Raw genomic sequence first — 13,511 nt, 5'->3', positions numbered from 1 at the left:
AGCAGGTCTATGTTATAATCACCGAGTAAGTAGCTGATTTTATTCTCATTCGAAATTTTATTCAAAGTATAATCAAACTCAGAGTTGAAATGGGCAATGGGGTTATCATTTCCCGGAGGTCTGTAGATAGCTCCTACAATAATATTCTTGCAATTTTCTTTCAATTTCGACAAACACTGATTCAAATGTTTGAGATGTTATTTCAGTTAAGTCAGATCTAATTTTGAAATTTATGTCATTGTGAACAAAAATGCCAACACCACCTTTGGGTCTATCTACTCTGTTTTTATACACAAATTGGTAACCTGGTAGCTGAAAATAATCAGGTGGTGTACATTTAAAGTAAGTTTCGGTGACGGCAATGATCGAGAACTGTTGGTTGATGGATTGCAACAATAACTTCAGTTCATCAAAATGCTTGTTCATACTGTCTATATTAAGATGAAAAATTGAAAGACCAGATGTACCTTCACTGATTGAGCTCGAGTTGTTAACATGACTGTTAAAGCTATCATAGGTGAAATAAGTGCTGTTACAGTTTGTGTTTTGCTCGCTTTCATTTGAATTGAGATCATCATCATCTCTTAGAGGATTAAAACACAAGTGATCATAACAATGAATATTATCAGCATTATCAATACATTAGAACGGCTTGAAAATGAGGTGGTTTTGTATGACTCTTATATTTTAAAACCCTATCGGTTTAGGATATGGATTCTCTTCAAACTTACATACAATGTCAAATATTGTCCCCTTTATCAATATATGTGAGAAAACGGGAACAATTTCAGCATAAATGTGAATAATTAGCATATTAGCAAGCCAATACACTGGTACGCGTGAATTGCATTCTGGTCAGGCATCCCGAAACAACGGCCGAGCGCATGTCCCGGTGGAAACAGGAAGTGTTCGCCTTGGCACTGAAAACCGGCTCGCCCCTGTACACTTTTATACCCTCTATTCATACTGATTAATCTTAAAAAACATTACATATCACTGCGCTCATTATCATTCTTGACAAGATAGCCCATGCTGTATTTACTTCGCTTAAGGGCTGGGGTATGAGCGACCTTGAAGTTCCGGTATCTGGAGAGGGGAAGCAATGAGTTACCCCAAATCACAGCGGCAGGTAGTGACTGGGCCGCCGAGTGCTAATATATATTTATTTTGGAAGGTTCGTGTTTGTTTTACATTTTGGGGCGTTTTTCCAAAATTTGATATTTTTGGTCATATTTCAAAAAAGCGACATGCCAAAGACAACTCTTTGGGCACATAGTTTGTTATTGTTATTGCAGTTCTTTTCCACATACCTACGTTAACATTCGATTGGGTGATTTACTAATATTATATATTTTATGACTGCAATTTGGCGTTTTCAATGCGTTTTACACGTATCATGAAATTAACGCAAATATCTAGTCACGCTGCTTTTAGAATTTTTACCTGATCGTCGGCTTTTGCAGGCAACAGAATGCAGATTGGCTCACGATAGATGTCCTATTCCTCTATGTGGTTCACTCATTGATAAAATGAGTTTGCGTTCCTTGTAACAACACACACATTGCCGTCTGGAAACCGGGTCTGGTACTGATTTTGGGACAGCCAATAGACTTCAGCGCCGTATCAAATCTCATAAAAACCACACGACTGACGACTATGTGTTTATGTTTCCCGCACGAAAGCTTGTGTCTACATCTATTACTATACTTCTTTGGAAACGTTGACCTTTGACCATTCTTTTGTATAACGCCCTGATATGACCTTGATATGTTCGCTTGATTGGGTACGTTATAGCATCCATTTCATTCATTGTTAGGACTTGGTCAGTAGATAATACTTGCAGGGATACAATAGTTTAACATGGTGTGTGAGCATGGTGAAAGACTCATTATTGATTAGGCGCGGACATATTAAAGGCACAGGTCCTTTGCGTGTATAGCAGAAAATTATAATAGAATGTGTGAATAGAATGTTTGGAATTTTGCAACTAAAATACTAACTGCATTCTGCATTATGTATTTATTTATTTATTTAGGCCTATGCCTATTTATTTATTTACTGACTTATTTATTTATTTTATTTATTTGGTATATTAGTTAGTAGGCCTAGTTAGTAATATTCCATGATAGGCCTACGTCGGTTTATTATTGATTGTTGATAACTTGACAACTTGATTGATTGATCGATTGATAGTCATTTCACATTATATTCCTAGTTTGTAGGCCAATTTGAATAACATCGTACATTAGATAAATAGACCTATCAGTATTGATTTATTCTATTCAGCAATATCAAGGATTATTAAAAACTTCTCATAGCTGATTGTCAGTTGGCTCAGTGGTAACGTAGTAGGTTTTACAACACCGAGGTCCCGGGTTCGATTCCCACCTCTGCCTATTTTTTGCAAGGCTGAGAAAAAATGAAATTTCTGGACTGCAAACTTATTTGGCGCGCGATCTGAGCTGGTCCTTTTCTGGTGGCTGTGTCTGTTACAGGCACACTCCCTCTGCATCCAAACCAGGTTCACGCTCATTACACCTCCCTTAATTATTTCTTTATTTTTAGCAATATGATGCACATTTTCACATATTTATGATTTTTCTTTGTTTTATTTTTTAACTAATTTTTTAATGGAGGGGGTGCTCTCATAATTTTTTCATATTCCTCGTATCATGCTTGACAATATAGGTCATGTTTCTTTATTTATTTCGCCTCTTATGTATTTCTTTATTTTTGTTTTTTGTTTTATATCATTATAGCGCCATCTATAGTTGACATTAGGTGGCCTATTTGATGGTTTTTTGCGGACGAATTGGTACTGGGGTGAAGTCTTCCGAATCTATTCCGATTTCATTCTATGACTACCCAAAACTCCCGTGTCGTGCAAAATGCGAACAACTGGTAGCCTGTAAAAACCGCTGTGTTTCATGATTTCTCCGGAAATACATCGACTTGGAGCGTCAAATTTCAGGATAGTAATGAGAAAAATAGTATCTATTATGTGATACCAAAACCTCATCAACAATGAAAAAATCGGGGGATGATGCTGTCGATCGGGTTACGGACCTTTAAGAACGGAGTGGTCAATGGTCACAAAACAAAAGAACTGATTTATTCCTCAACCACATCATTTACTTGGTTATTTTTTGTTCGGGGATTAAAATACTCAAATAATTAAGTTTACAACAATACACTTATTTCAGGGACACCCTGTAGATCCGTAAATCCACGATGCATTCTATAGCTATTCCCATATCGTTGAAAATCTCTATTAAAGCCTTAATGTACGATCTTTTTAAATTTTTAGATTTTTCTTTTTTTCTTCTAAAATGATAATATGCAATCATTATGAAAGTTCCCAATACATTTGGACGCGAAAAATATTGGGAATTTGCAAAGAAACAACATCATAAACTTCACCTCTATCACTCAAAACATCTCGCACTATTTGGATTAGGACAGCGAGTGCGGCCTTGGAGTTAGTCTCCTACGCGGTGAAGTTTGCTTACGCTCCTCCACATGTGGAGGGAGCGTAACCAAGCTAGTTTTGTACGAGACTACGGTTTGCGATCGTGGCCGACATAAAGTCATAATCTAAAAAATTATGACTTTATATCGGACCAACAGAAAATCGTCCCGTTTTACTACAAATAGGACAAATTTGACAGTTTGCTCATAGATTTAAGTTAGAACATGTGTAAGTATTACAAATATGCCAAAAAATCGGTTTTGAAAAAAATAAAGGTAAATTCTGAAAAAAGATCGTACATTATGACTTTAATAATATCTTTGGAGCACTTATGTATGAGTCTACTCAGAGGGACTTAGGATGTAGTGTCAGGAATAACAAAATAATACGAATGCTACTGTAGGTATTATGTAAGACGGGCATTAAGTGCATATGACAGGATTATGGCCATTAAATTTAATGTGAAGGGATGAGCAGAGAGAAGAACGTACATAAGATTACACATAGAGTAAGATAATTCATGGAATATTCATTCCTCGGCAAGATATACATCATATCCAATATTATCATTTCATGGAGCTTAATTATTTAAATCTTTATCCCATACGACCATGGGTTCAGCGTGAGTGCAGTGAAAAAGATAAAATCGCATAATCAGATTTGGTCTAATGCAATCCTTGTAAAAATAAAGTAGTTCACCAAAAAAGGGGCCAACATCACACGCTTTCCTTGGTTTTATGACGCAAGCATGTCAAATTGTATTATATAGTTTAAATGCAGATCGACACCCAATGACATGATTATTTCGTAGCACAAGCCGCCATATTCTTTTGATATATGAAAATTGTACACGAAATTATTTAAAACATTCCTGCGAAGCGGGCATGATGAAGAAGAATTTAGCACTAGATGTGCCAATGCGCGCAAAAGGTTGCAATCTAACCCTATTTGTCCCAAACATGATGTTTTGGGATAAAAAGGGAGATGCACTCACTGGTCAGTTATTGCTTTATTTTGTCTTCAATTTTATTTTTTCAGAAGGGATATCCACCATGTCAACATTTAGGAGTGACGTGTCCCCCACCAGTTTTCCCCACCTATGCATTTTATTACTGGTGATAGTGATTCTAAACCACAATAGTAGGGGGTGGAATTATTTTACAAAATAACAGGTATTATTTTTCTGCAGTGCTTAAAATATGTACAGACCCTAGATAATAAATTATCAAAAAGAAAAAAATCAAATCAATAAAGCTAACCCCCCTGTACATACCCCCTGAAGATTTTAAATTAAGGTTGCCGAATTCAGAAGACTTGCACTGTACAAAAGTATAGGGAATTTTTGCCCTTCGGGATAACATTGTTCAAATACAACTTATTTCCACAAATATGGTAATTTAAGAGTCTATAATTGTTTGGCATACATAAAAACATATATTTTATGATATTTTGCATTAAATATTCAGTCAACAGAGGGGGGGGGGGGCACATGCCCCTTCATGTATTCATTCACACATCTCGGTTCATTGAGCTAAGTATTCACTAAACATGCTAAAGTCAATGTTTCTCTGTTTTATATTGTAACTAACCTACTTGGTAAGTAGATCATCAACATCAGCATTAAAATCACCAATGCTTGCTTCAGCCTTTGATGTAACATAATTATATTGTTCAGATAAACCTTCAAGTTGTTCAAGTTGTTGGCATAGGTGATTAAGGGCAGGTTCTTGTAATCCCTTTTCAGTCTACAAAAACTCTACATATGTCACTACTCACTACTTTTTGGTATTGACAGAGCAGTATCCGGGCGTACCGTACTTCAAGATTAAGTCTTGACACCTTTTCCTCTTCTTCTTTTTCACTATCTAGGTTCTGGTCTACCTCATCTGCAGTTGTGAAAGGCCCACCTAGATCTTTCAGTTCTTGAAGATCCTTATTTATGACTGGAATCTGAAACAGGAAGCGCTTACCAAGGAAGGTCTAACTGTAACTGTCAAATCGCAAGTGTTAGGGTGGATAGAAGAAGAAATAAGGATCTTCAGAAACTGAAAGATCTAGGTGGGCCTTTCACAATGATGCAGATGAGGTAGACCCCCGGGGGGGCACTTCAATATGAAATGTATCATAGATAGTGAAGTCTCTTTCACCATATCTCTGATGGCTGGCACTTTCGCACCAAGGGGCATTCGGTGAGAGCAAAATATCAAAAATATGGGGTCGTTGGGTGAGAGTGTGTTTTTTTGGATTCGGTGAGAGTAACATTTACAAAATATGGGGTCATTGGGTAAGAGACGGACCATTTCGATCTAAATTAGGGAGGCGTTGGGTGAGAATATGACCTTTTTTAAATGGGGTCGTTAGGTGAGGGCCAAAAGAAGCCTCGAAAATTGATTTTTTAAAGTTCTAAATGGCTTGTTATTTCCAAAAAAGTAACAAAATCAGTGACAGATGATGTGTTGCTGTTCAAATTTAAGGGTCTTTTGGTGACAGATAGAAAGGAAATACGGGATCTTTGGGTGACAGAGCATGTGCCCATAAAAAATATGGAGTCTTTGGGTGACAGCGGTGTTGAAAAGGGGGTCTTAACAGCCCTACATACGCGTGACCTCCAAAGTTAAAGTGCCCCCCCCCCGGTAGACCAGCACCTAGCCCTGTCTCAATACCAAAAGGTAGTGACATTTTAGACTAAAAAAGGATTACAAGAACCTGCAATTAATCACCTATGTCAACAACTTGAAGGTTTATCTGAACAATATTACATCAAAGGCTGAAGCAAGCATTTGTGATTTTAATAATAATATAAAACAGAGAAACTTTGACTTGAGTGAGTACTTTTAATAGCTCAATGAACTGAGATATCTGTGTGAATGTATACATACTGGGGTATGTGCCCCCCTTGACTGAATATATATATGCAAAATATCATACAATATGTCTGCCAAACAATTATAGACTCTTAAATTACCACATTTGCGGTAATAAATTGTATTTGAACAATGTTATCCCGAAGGTCACAAATTCCCTATACCTTTGTACAGTGCAAGCCTTCCGAATTCGGCAACTTTAATTTCAAATGTTCAGGGGTATGTACAGGGGGTTAGAATTATTTGATTTCAAAATCAAGTTGATTTTTATGTTAAGATAGGTCAGCTACATATTTTAAGAGGTGCAGAAAAAAAAGTTGGTGCTAATTCCACCCCCTAACAATAGTGCTCAAGCTTTAAAGCCTTAATGTACGATTTCCGTCAAATTTTTATTTTGTTATTCTTTATTCAAAATGTTGAAATAATAGTAGTAATAACTACCGGGAAGGATTGCTGTCCATTTTAAGTTGAAATAACATGGTAAAGTGAAAGAAACACCACTGGTCATTTTGGCCATTTAACATGCAGTTCTATGGGAGGACATATTATCATAATTTTTAAATTATGATAATATGTCGAACTTTGCTCTGTTGACCTACAAAGACAACAAATTTGGAGGATTCCATTTAGGTGCAAGTTGGGACATGTGTAAATATTATAAATATGCAAAAAATCAGGTTTGAAAAAAAAACAATTTCATATTATAAGATCGTACATTATGGCTTTAAAGGACAACAGAAGCAAATGTCTTTATTTAATTTAAGAGAATATTTCATGAAAGCTTTATACATGTAGTTATTAATACATTGTTTTCATAGGATATCTCTCTAAATGTAAAAGAGTGAAAAACTCACTCCCCAAAAGAGTGATTCACTTATAAAACCACTCAAAAATGAGTGAAATGTGTTTTTTAAACTTCACAACCACTCAAAAAAGAGTGAAAACCACTCTAAAAGAGTGAATTTCAACTCGTTCAAGGAGTTAAATGACGGACAACACATTCTTAGAGTTGTCCTTCATTTAACTCCATGAAAGAGTTAAAATTCACTCTTAAAGAGTGGTTTTCACTCTTTTTTGAGTGGTTCTAAAGATAAAAAACACATTTCACTCCTTTTTGAGTGGTCTTATAAGTGAATCACTCTTTTTGGGAGTGAGTTTTTCACTCTTTTACATAGCTTTTCTGGCTGGTATACGCGTTAACTTGTAGCAGAGAACGTGTAAGATGCAATATCCTCCGCATCCGGAAACATCCATACGAAAAAAAAAACAGACAAGGGAAGATTTTCAGATCTTCATCAAAAGTCACGTATAAATCCCGGGAAGATTCAAATACCACCTGTTCGCCACCAGTATAGATAGACTTGGAGTATGTTAATTTTATAAAGGAGTATCAATGTTTAAGATCGATAATGTAGATTTTCAGATCGTCATCAAACGTCACGTATAAATCCCAGGAAGATTCAAAAAACCACCTGTTCGCCAAAAGTATAGATAGACTTGGAGTATATTAATTTTATAAAGGAGTATCAATGTTTAAGATCGATAATGTAGGCTTAGATTTTGTAGATTTGTTTTTAGCGTCTGTTGGAAAGTATGCCAATTTTGCATGAAATGTAGAAAAATATTAGGTAACATTTTTTTTCATCACCAATTACTGGAAGTATAATAAGAAAGTTTCAACATTGCAAGATAGACGTTAAAAACAGATGAATAAAGAGATTTTCTTACTCTTTACCCATTTTACATAGCAAAATCTTGCTAACTACGCAGTTTTATCGCTTCTGGCAATCTCATTGACGAAAAATCCCAGTCTCCCAACTTCTCAAAGCTCACTTCCTCTCCGTCTGGATGTTTAATAATAGAACAGTCTCTGTTGTTGTTTGATTTAACTTGCAATGGCGGATTGTAGAAGAGGGTGGGAGAGTGAGTGGGACAGAGAGATATTTCCACTTCCAGAAATGCCTCTATACTACTTTTTGCCTGAATGATAATGTAAATACCTATATTTAAAAATAATACAGGAGTTATTTATTCAATTAGGAAGTGCTTTTAACTCCACTTCATACTGGTGGACGCCATCCGTGTCATATACCATCTAAACATGACTAAAACTGACCCCCTTAAATAATGACCATTATTCAAAAACGGGTGATTGTATTACCAATCTGTAAAATGCGTTGGAGGTCGAATTTATGTCTGCACATTTTGACATCTCATTTGTAGCAATTGACTAAATATTGACGTCACAGCGTACATTTGAAAGTTGCAGTAAATTCTATTGATTTTGCATTCAGTGTAATGGAAGGAAATCTGTGTAATGATATCTGAGTGCTTTTGTATTGTAAACATTTGTATATAAGTGCAACTTTCAAATCTGGACCTCACTACATTAAGTTGACCGGTGCTATATTGTTTTCTGGGCTATCGTATCAAATGAGGTGTCAAAATGTGCAGAAATAAATTCTGTTTCCAACGCATTTTACAGATTGGCAATACAATAGCCCCTTTTTGAAGCCATTATTAATGGAGGGTTAGTTACTTTTATTGAGATGTTTAGTTTATTGAGAAAGATACATACTCACGGAATAAATTGCAAATAGTGGGTACGTTAATGGATGAAAAAACTCGACCGGCGGTCGCCGCCGGTTCCGAGCGGTTTCGTCCTGTTGGAGCCGGATTCTATTGTTCTAAACAATAAAACGCGGTTCAACCGTGGTAACCGGCTGTCGAGTTTTGGTTTCATCCCTTATTTTTAAACCTAGCCTTGATACTTTAATAAATATTATTGTTGTTTTCATTCTTTTCATACAGCCTTCAACCAAATGCCGCTTGGATGTATTCTACAACCATATCAACAACAGTATCTACACCAGACAACTACACGCTACGAAACCAGTCTCTTCTTAAATATGGACACGTCACCAAGTGTAATCCGTCTCATCAAGCAGTCTATATCAAAACACACAAGACTGGGAGTACAACTTTGCAAAGTATCATCAACCGTTATGGATATTTTAGGAATCTATCGTTTGTATTTAACAAACGCTCCTCTGTTAACGGTCACTTGGTGTATCTACCTATAACAATATACAGTCCTCGTTTGTATTTTCTTCCACCACACAATGTGAAGTCAGGTGATTATGCAAATTATAAAAACTACGACATGGTAGCAGTACATGTACGTTACAACAGAACAGCTATGGATCATTTTATGAAACCAAATTCGAAGTATATTACTATTATACGAGAACCAAGTGCTCAATTTGAATCAGCATTTACGCATTTTTCTTTCAAAGATTCATTCGGCCCGAGACGGGTGCCTGGTGGACGTGATGTAGAAGAGTGGCTTAAACGACCAAAATATTATCGAGATCAATTGAAGAAACTAAAATGGGAAGGAAAAATTGGTCTAAGATGGTATTATGCTAGAAACAATCAAATTTTTGATCTAGGATTGAACAACGAATTTCATGATAAAGAAAATGCTGTTATACAGTACATAAGTAGGTTAGACAAGGAATTTAATATGGTACTTATAACAGAATACTTTGATGAATCATTACTTATTTTAAAGAAAGAGATGTGTTGGACGTACGACGATATAGTTTATGTGTCAAAAAATCAACGTATACATCGATCTAATCTTACAGCCGCACTACAAAAGAAAATACGAAATTGGAATCACGCTGATACTTTGTTATATGAGCATTTTAATAGGACGCTTTGGCGAAAAATTAAGGAATATGGTCCTTCGTTTCAAACAGATTTGCAAACTTTTCGGGATCGAAAGAAAGAAGTGTTCGATTTGTGTGTAGGAGCGCATAAAATTATGTCTGAAGGTGGAAGGAAAAACTTCTATCATAAAGAATATTTTCCTATTAGTAACGCTTCCGAATTCTGCACCACAGTAGCGGAATTAAAAGGAAAGCTTTTCAAGCAGATTTGGGTTAGACAGGAACCGAAGAATAAGAAGCCACCAGAACCTTTGACCTTAGCTGAAAGGATTGAAGAAGCCAGACAGCAGTATATGATGTATCCTGGTCGGGATGATCTGTACTCCAGGATTTATAACAGGAGTGATCCCTACTCGCGGATGCATCCAGCTCTTATAGGATCTGCCGCCATGAGGGCCAGGAACGCCCGATTAGCGAGGCATCAACGACAACGAGCCATGCCTCGAGTATCACATCTAGGCTGAAATAAATATTTATACTTGTATCATCTTGCTTTCGTATTCACTAAGGCATTATATATATGTCAATCACAGTATTATACACTACCTCATTCGTTGAACTGACAACGTCGGCGTGATAATTGCGTCCTGTTGGTCTAAACAAATATAACAATCAGAAATGTTTTGTTCAATATGTGAAGAGCTTATTTCCAAACCGTGTCAAGTCCACAACCCCATGTGTCGCACTTGCTTGTGTGATACAATCACAATTACTTTGACAAGGTTGATATTAGCAACAATGAGTTATACCATCAACAAACCATTATTTACCATAACAATGCTGGATAACAATAGGCAGACTATTGTTCTCATTTGGGAAACAAAGCCACACAGTATTGTTAATGTGCATCATTTCACTGTTTGCTTTGTAATGGTGCATCCAACTGAAATTATAATACCTCCCTTTGCAATATTGCACAGGTAAATCAGAAACATGGGTTTGTGGACTTTACACGGTTTGGTAATACGTTCTTCATGTATTCCCATACTAGAAATTTTAATTGAATGAACAAAGCTTTCAACAGCTATACGCGATCCAAATGCGATCATTATATATCGCGTATTTCAAACTATAACGCGAATGCGAACCTTGTATACAATAATTAAAATACTAACCAATCACAAGAGAGTTGATTAACCAATCACAAGTGAGTTGATATGGTTGTACTCACTTTCGCGTTAAGCACGCACAGTCGCACACGCTGAAGTACATCGCGCAGTATACGCAAAACAAATCGTCACGCTATGTCAAGCTGGGTTTATTCAATTGAAATTTCTAGTATAACTGTTCCGCCAAAGAATCAGTAAACACAAATATGTTTATTAATCTTGATTAATGATTCATGAAACATTTAATTGCAAATGGCTCGTTCTATAGGGGGTATTTAGCTACCCGACTGTTCGCGTCCGTATGTCAACCATGGTTTCCGAATTCGACAGCAAGTGCACGTCTTACAATGTACTGCCAAATTTTGAATTTTTTTACATTGTGTTCACCTTATGTACACCATCTATTTTCGCATGGATTTATCAACCTGGAAACGAGCCTTGTGTATAGATAACCAATTTTATTTCCATGTTGCTTTAGACATGTGAGGTGGTTTCCAGACGGGCCCGAACTTAAAGGGTTTCGTCAGTGTGAATGCTCGAGTTAATTTAAAATTGTACATGTGTGCGTAACTCAACTATAATGACAGACTAAAAAAATTCATTGTCACGTGTTCTTCATCAATGTTTGTTTTACGCGAGCTTTAGATGCGGACATGATGTTATTCCCATAATGCGCATTTGGACTCTCCCGATCAACCGCTGGCGGCGCATCGTATTTATTGTGAAATGCAGGCGGTGCATGACACGCGTTACGTGACGTACGAGGCTGACGAAACTACTAGGCTGAAACTAGACGGTTATCAATTACAAATTACAAAACAACATATTACATTGGAGTTCGTTGTCGAATTCCAACGGTTTTAGAATAACATTATAATTAAATTGCTTTGACAACACGTGGCACATTTAAAATAAATTGTTTGTGAAAATTTCTACATGATTACGTGTTAATCAAATGGCGACGTAAATGGGGATATTACATTCTTCCCCAGTGAAACGACTATGACATCTTTGTAAAGGATCTCAATAGATGCGAAAATATTGGCCATTTTACCCGGATATGGTAACATTGTCCATATGGCTCAAGAATTGGGTTTTTATCTTAAGTGAGTTACAACTTAAGGGCGAATCATCGTCTGCTGAAACCTCGAAGGCAGAAAAACGCCGAATGAATTGTCAAATTTCAAACTCCTGTAGCTTGTATAGACACAACATAAAACAATTTCGATTTGAAAGACCCAACAGGTGCAACATCAACTTTATTATGTTTGGTTTTCACTATTAGGTACACCGGAGCTTCGTCAACACAACTGAAACATTTTCAATATTCCTTTTCATTAAACAGGATCGATGACGACAGTTCATTGGGTGCTTTATATTTTAAATCATTAAATCATCTAGCCATTCTCCATCTGTCCAATAAGGCTGTTTCTTGTCATTTGTATACTTTCTCACGTCATTGTAGCATATGTAAAGAGCCTTTTTCGGCGAAGTCAAACTTGTGAACGAAAAGGAAATCAGGCTGGCTGAATAATATAGAGACTTTATTTTGTACAGTAAGATTTAGTATCAGAAGAGTCATTAAATAAGCCATAGCAGTATTGTTTTGTTCACGGTACGGGTAAAGAATGTTTGATAATGATTAATCATATTGATTTTGTTTCAAAATATGTTTGAATTCGCCAAACCAGGTATAGCCATCAAGGACGTCAAAACATCGTAAGAAAGTTAAAGTCATTTTCTCCTCTCATCTCTTAAAAACTGTCTTTGTTTTGATTTCGACAAATTACATAATAGCAATAGCGGTTAAAGTACCTCTGCGACGATGAAACGATCCATTCTGAAAGATGTTTTCTATAGCAAACTATGCTTATGTACCGTATTTAGGTTGTGTGATTCTATCATTGTAACAACATACATGATAAAGTGTTTGTTTATTTACCTCTTTGCGAGAGTGTTGACTGAACGTGTCGCCTTGAAAATAACTACCACTTAAACTGTACGTGGGATGGGAACAAATCTGTAGATTGGGTTTAAGTAGGTTACTTCTATTTCTTTGAGCATAATATGTATTGCTCTCTCAATCTCTCTTGGTATTCGTATCGATTTGCAACAAGCGGCTTATCTTTTGTCTCATGTGGAGATGCATATGTTGCACTTCCATTGTTTGATTTGTCCCTGACCTTCCTTTTACTTAACACAATAAGATACTTCATCTATACAAATATATTAGAACGAACACGCCTATGTATTTTGTGGTAGACTAAAATCAACGAATCACAATGCCAGAAATCACTCAAACAGCCAATATACTTAAGCGTATCAATGGTGTTTT

At 36.3% G+C, this 13,511-nt stretch overlaps 1 protein-coding gene across 1 annotated transcript in view; it reads left to right on the top strand.

The window, feature by feature from the left end:
* The window catches only part of LOC140166069 (galactose-3-O-sulfotransferase 3-like), a 30,115-nt gene extending 18,553 nt beyond the window's left edge, over positions 1-11,562 (top strand). Inside the window, exon 3 of the mRNA XM_072189449.1 lies at positions 9,145-11,562. Coding sequence (XP_072045550.1) covers positions 9,145-10,531 — 1,387 coding nt within the window. The 3' untranslated portion in view covers positions 10,532-11,562. The remainder of the gene's footprint in view (positions 1-9,144) is intronic.
* Positions 11,563-13,511: the final 1,949 nt, after the last annotated feature.

Source organism: Amphiura filiformis, chromosome 12 (genome assembly GCF_039555335.1).
Source record: "Amphiura filiformis chromosome 12, Afil_fr2py, whole genome shotgun sequence".
In the NCBI taxonomy this organism is placed as follows: Eukaryota; Metazoa; Echinodermata; class Ophiuroidea; order Amphilepidida; family Amphiuridae; genus Amphiura; species Amphiura filiformis.
The sequence above is the reverse complement of the archived record's forward strand: the minus strand, read 5'-3'. Positions and strand labels throughout refer to the sequence as shown.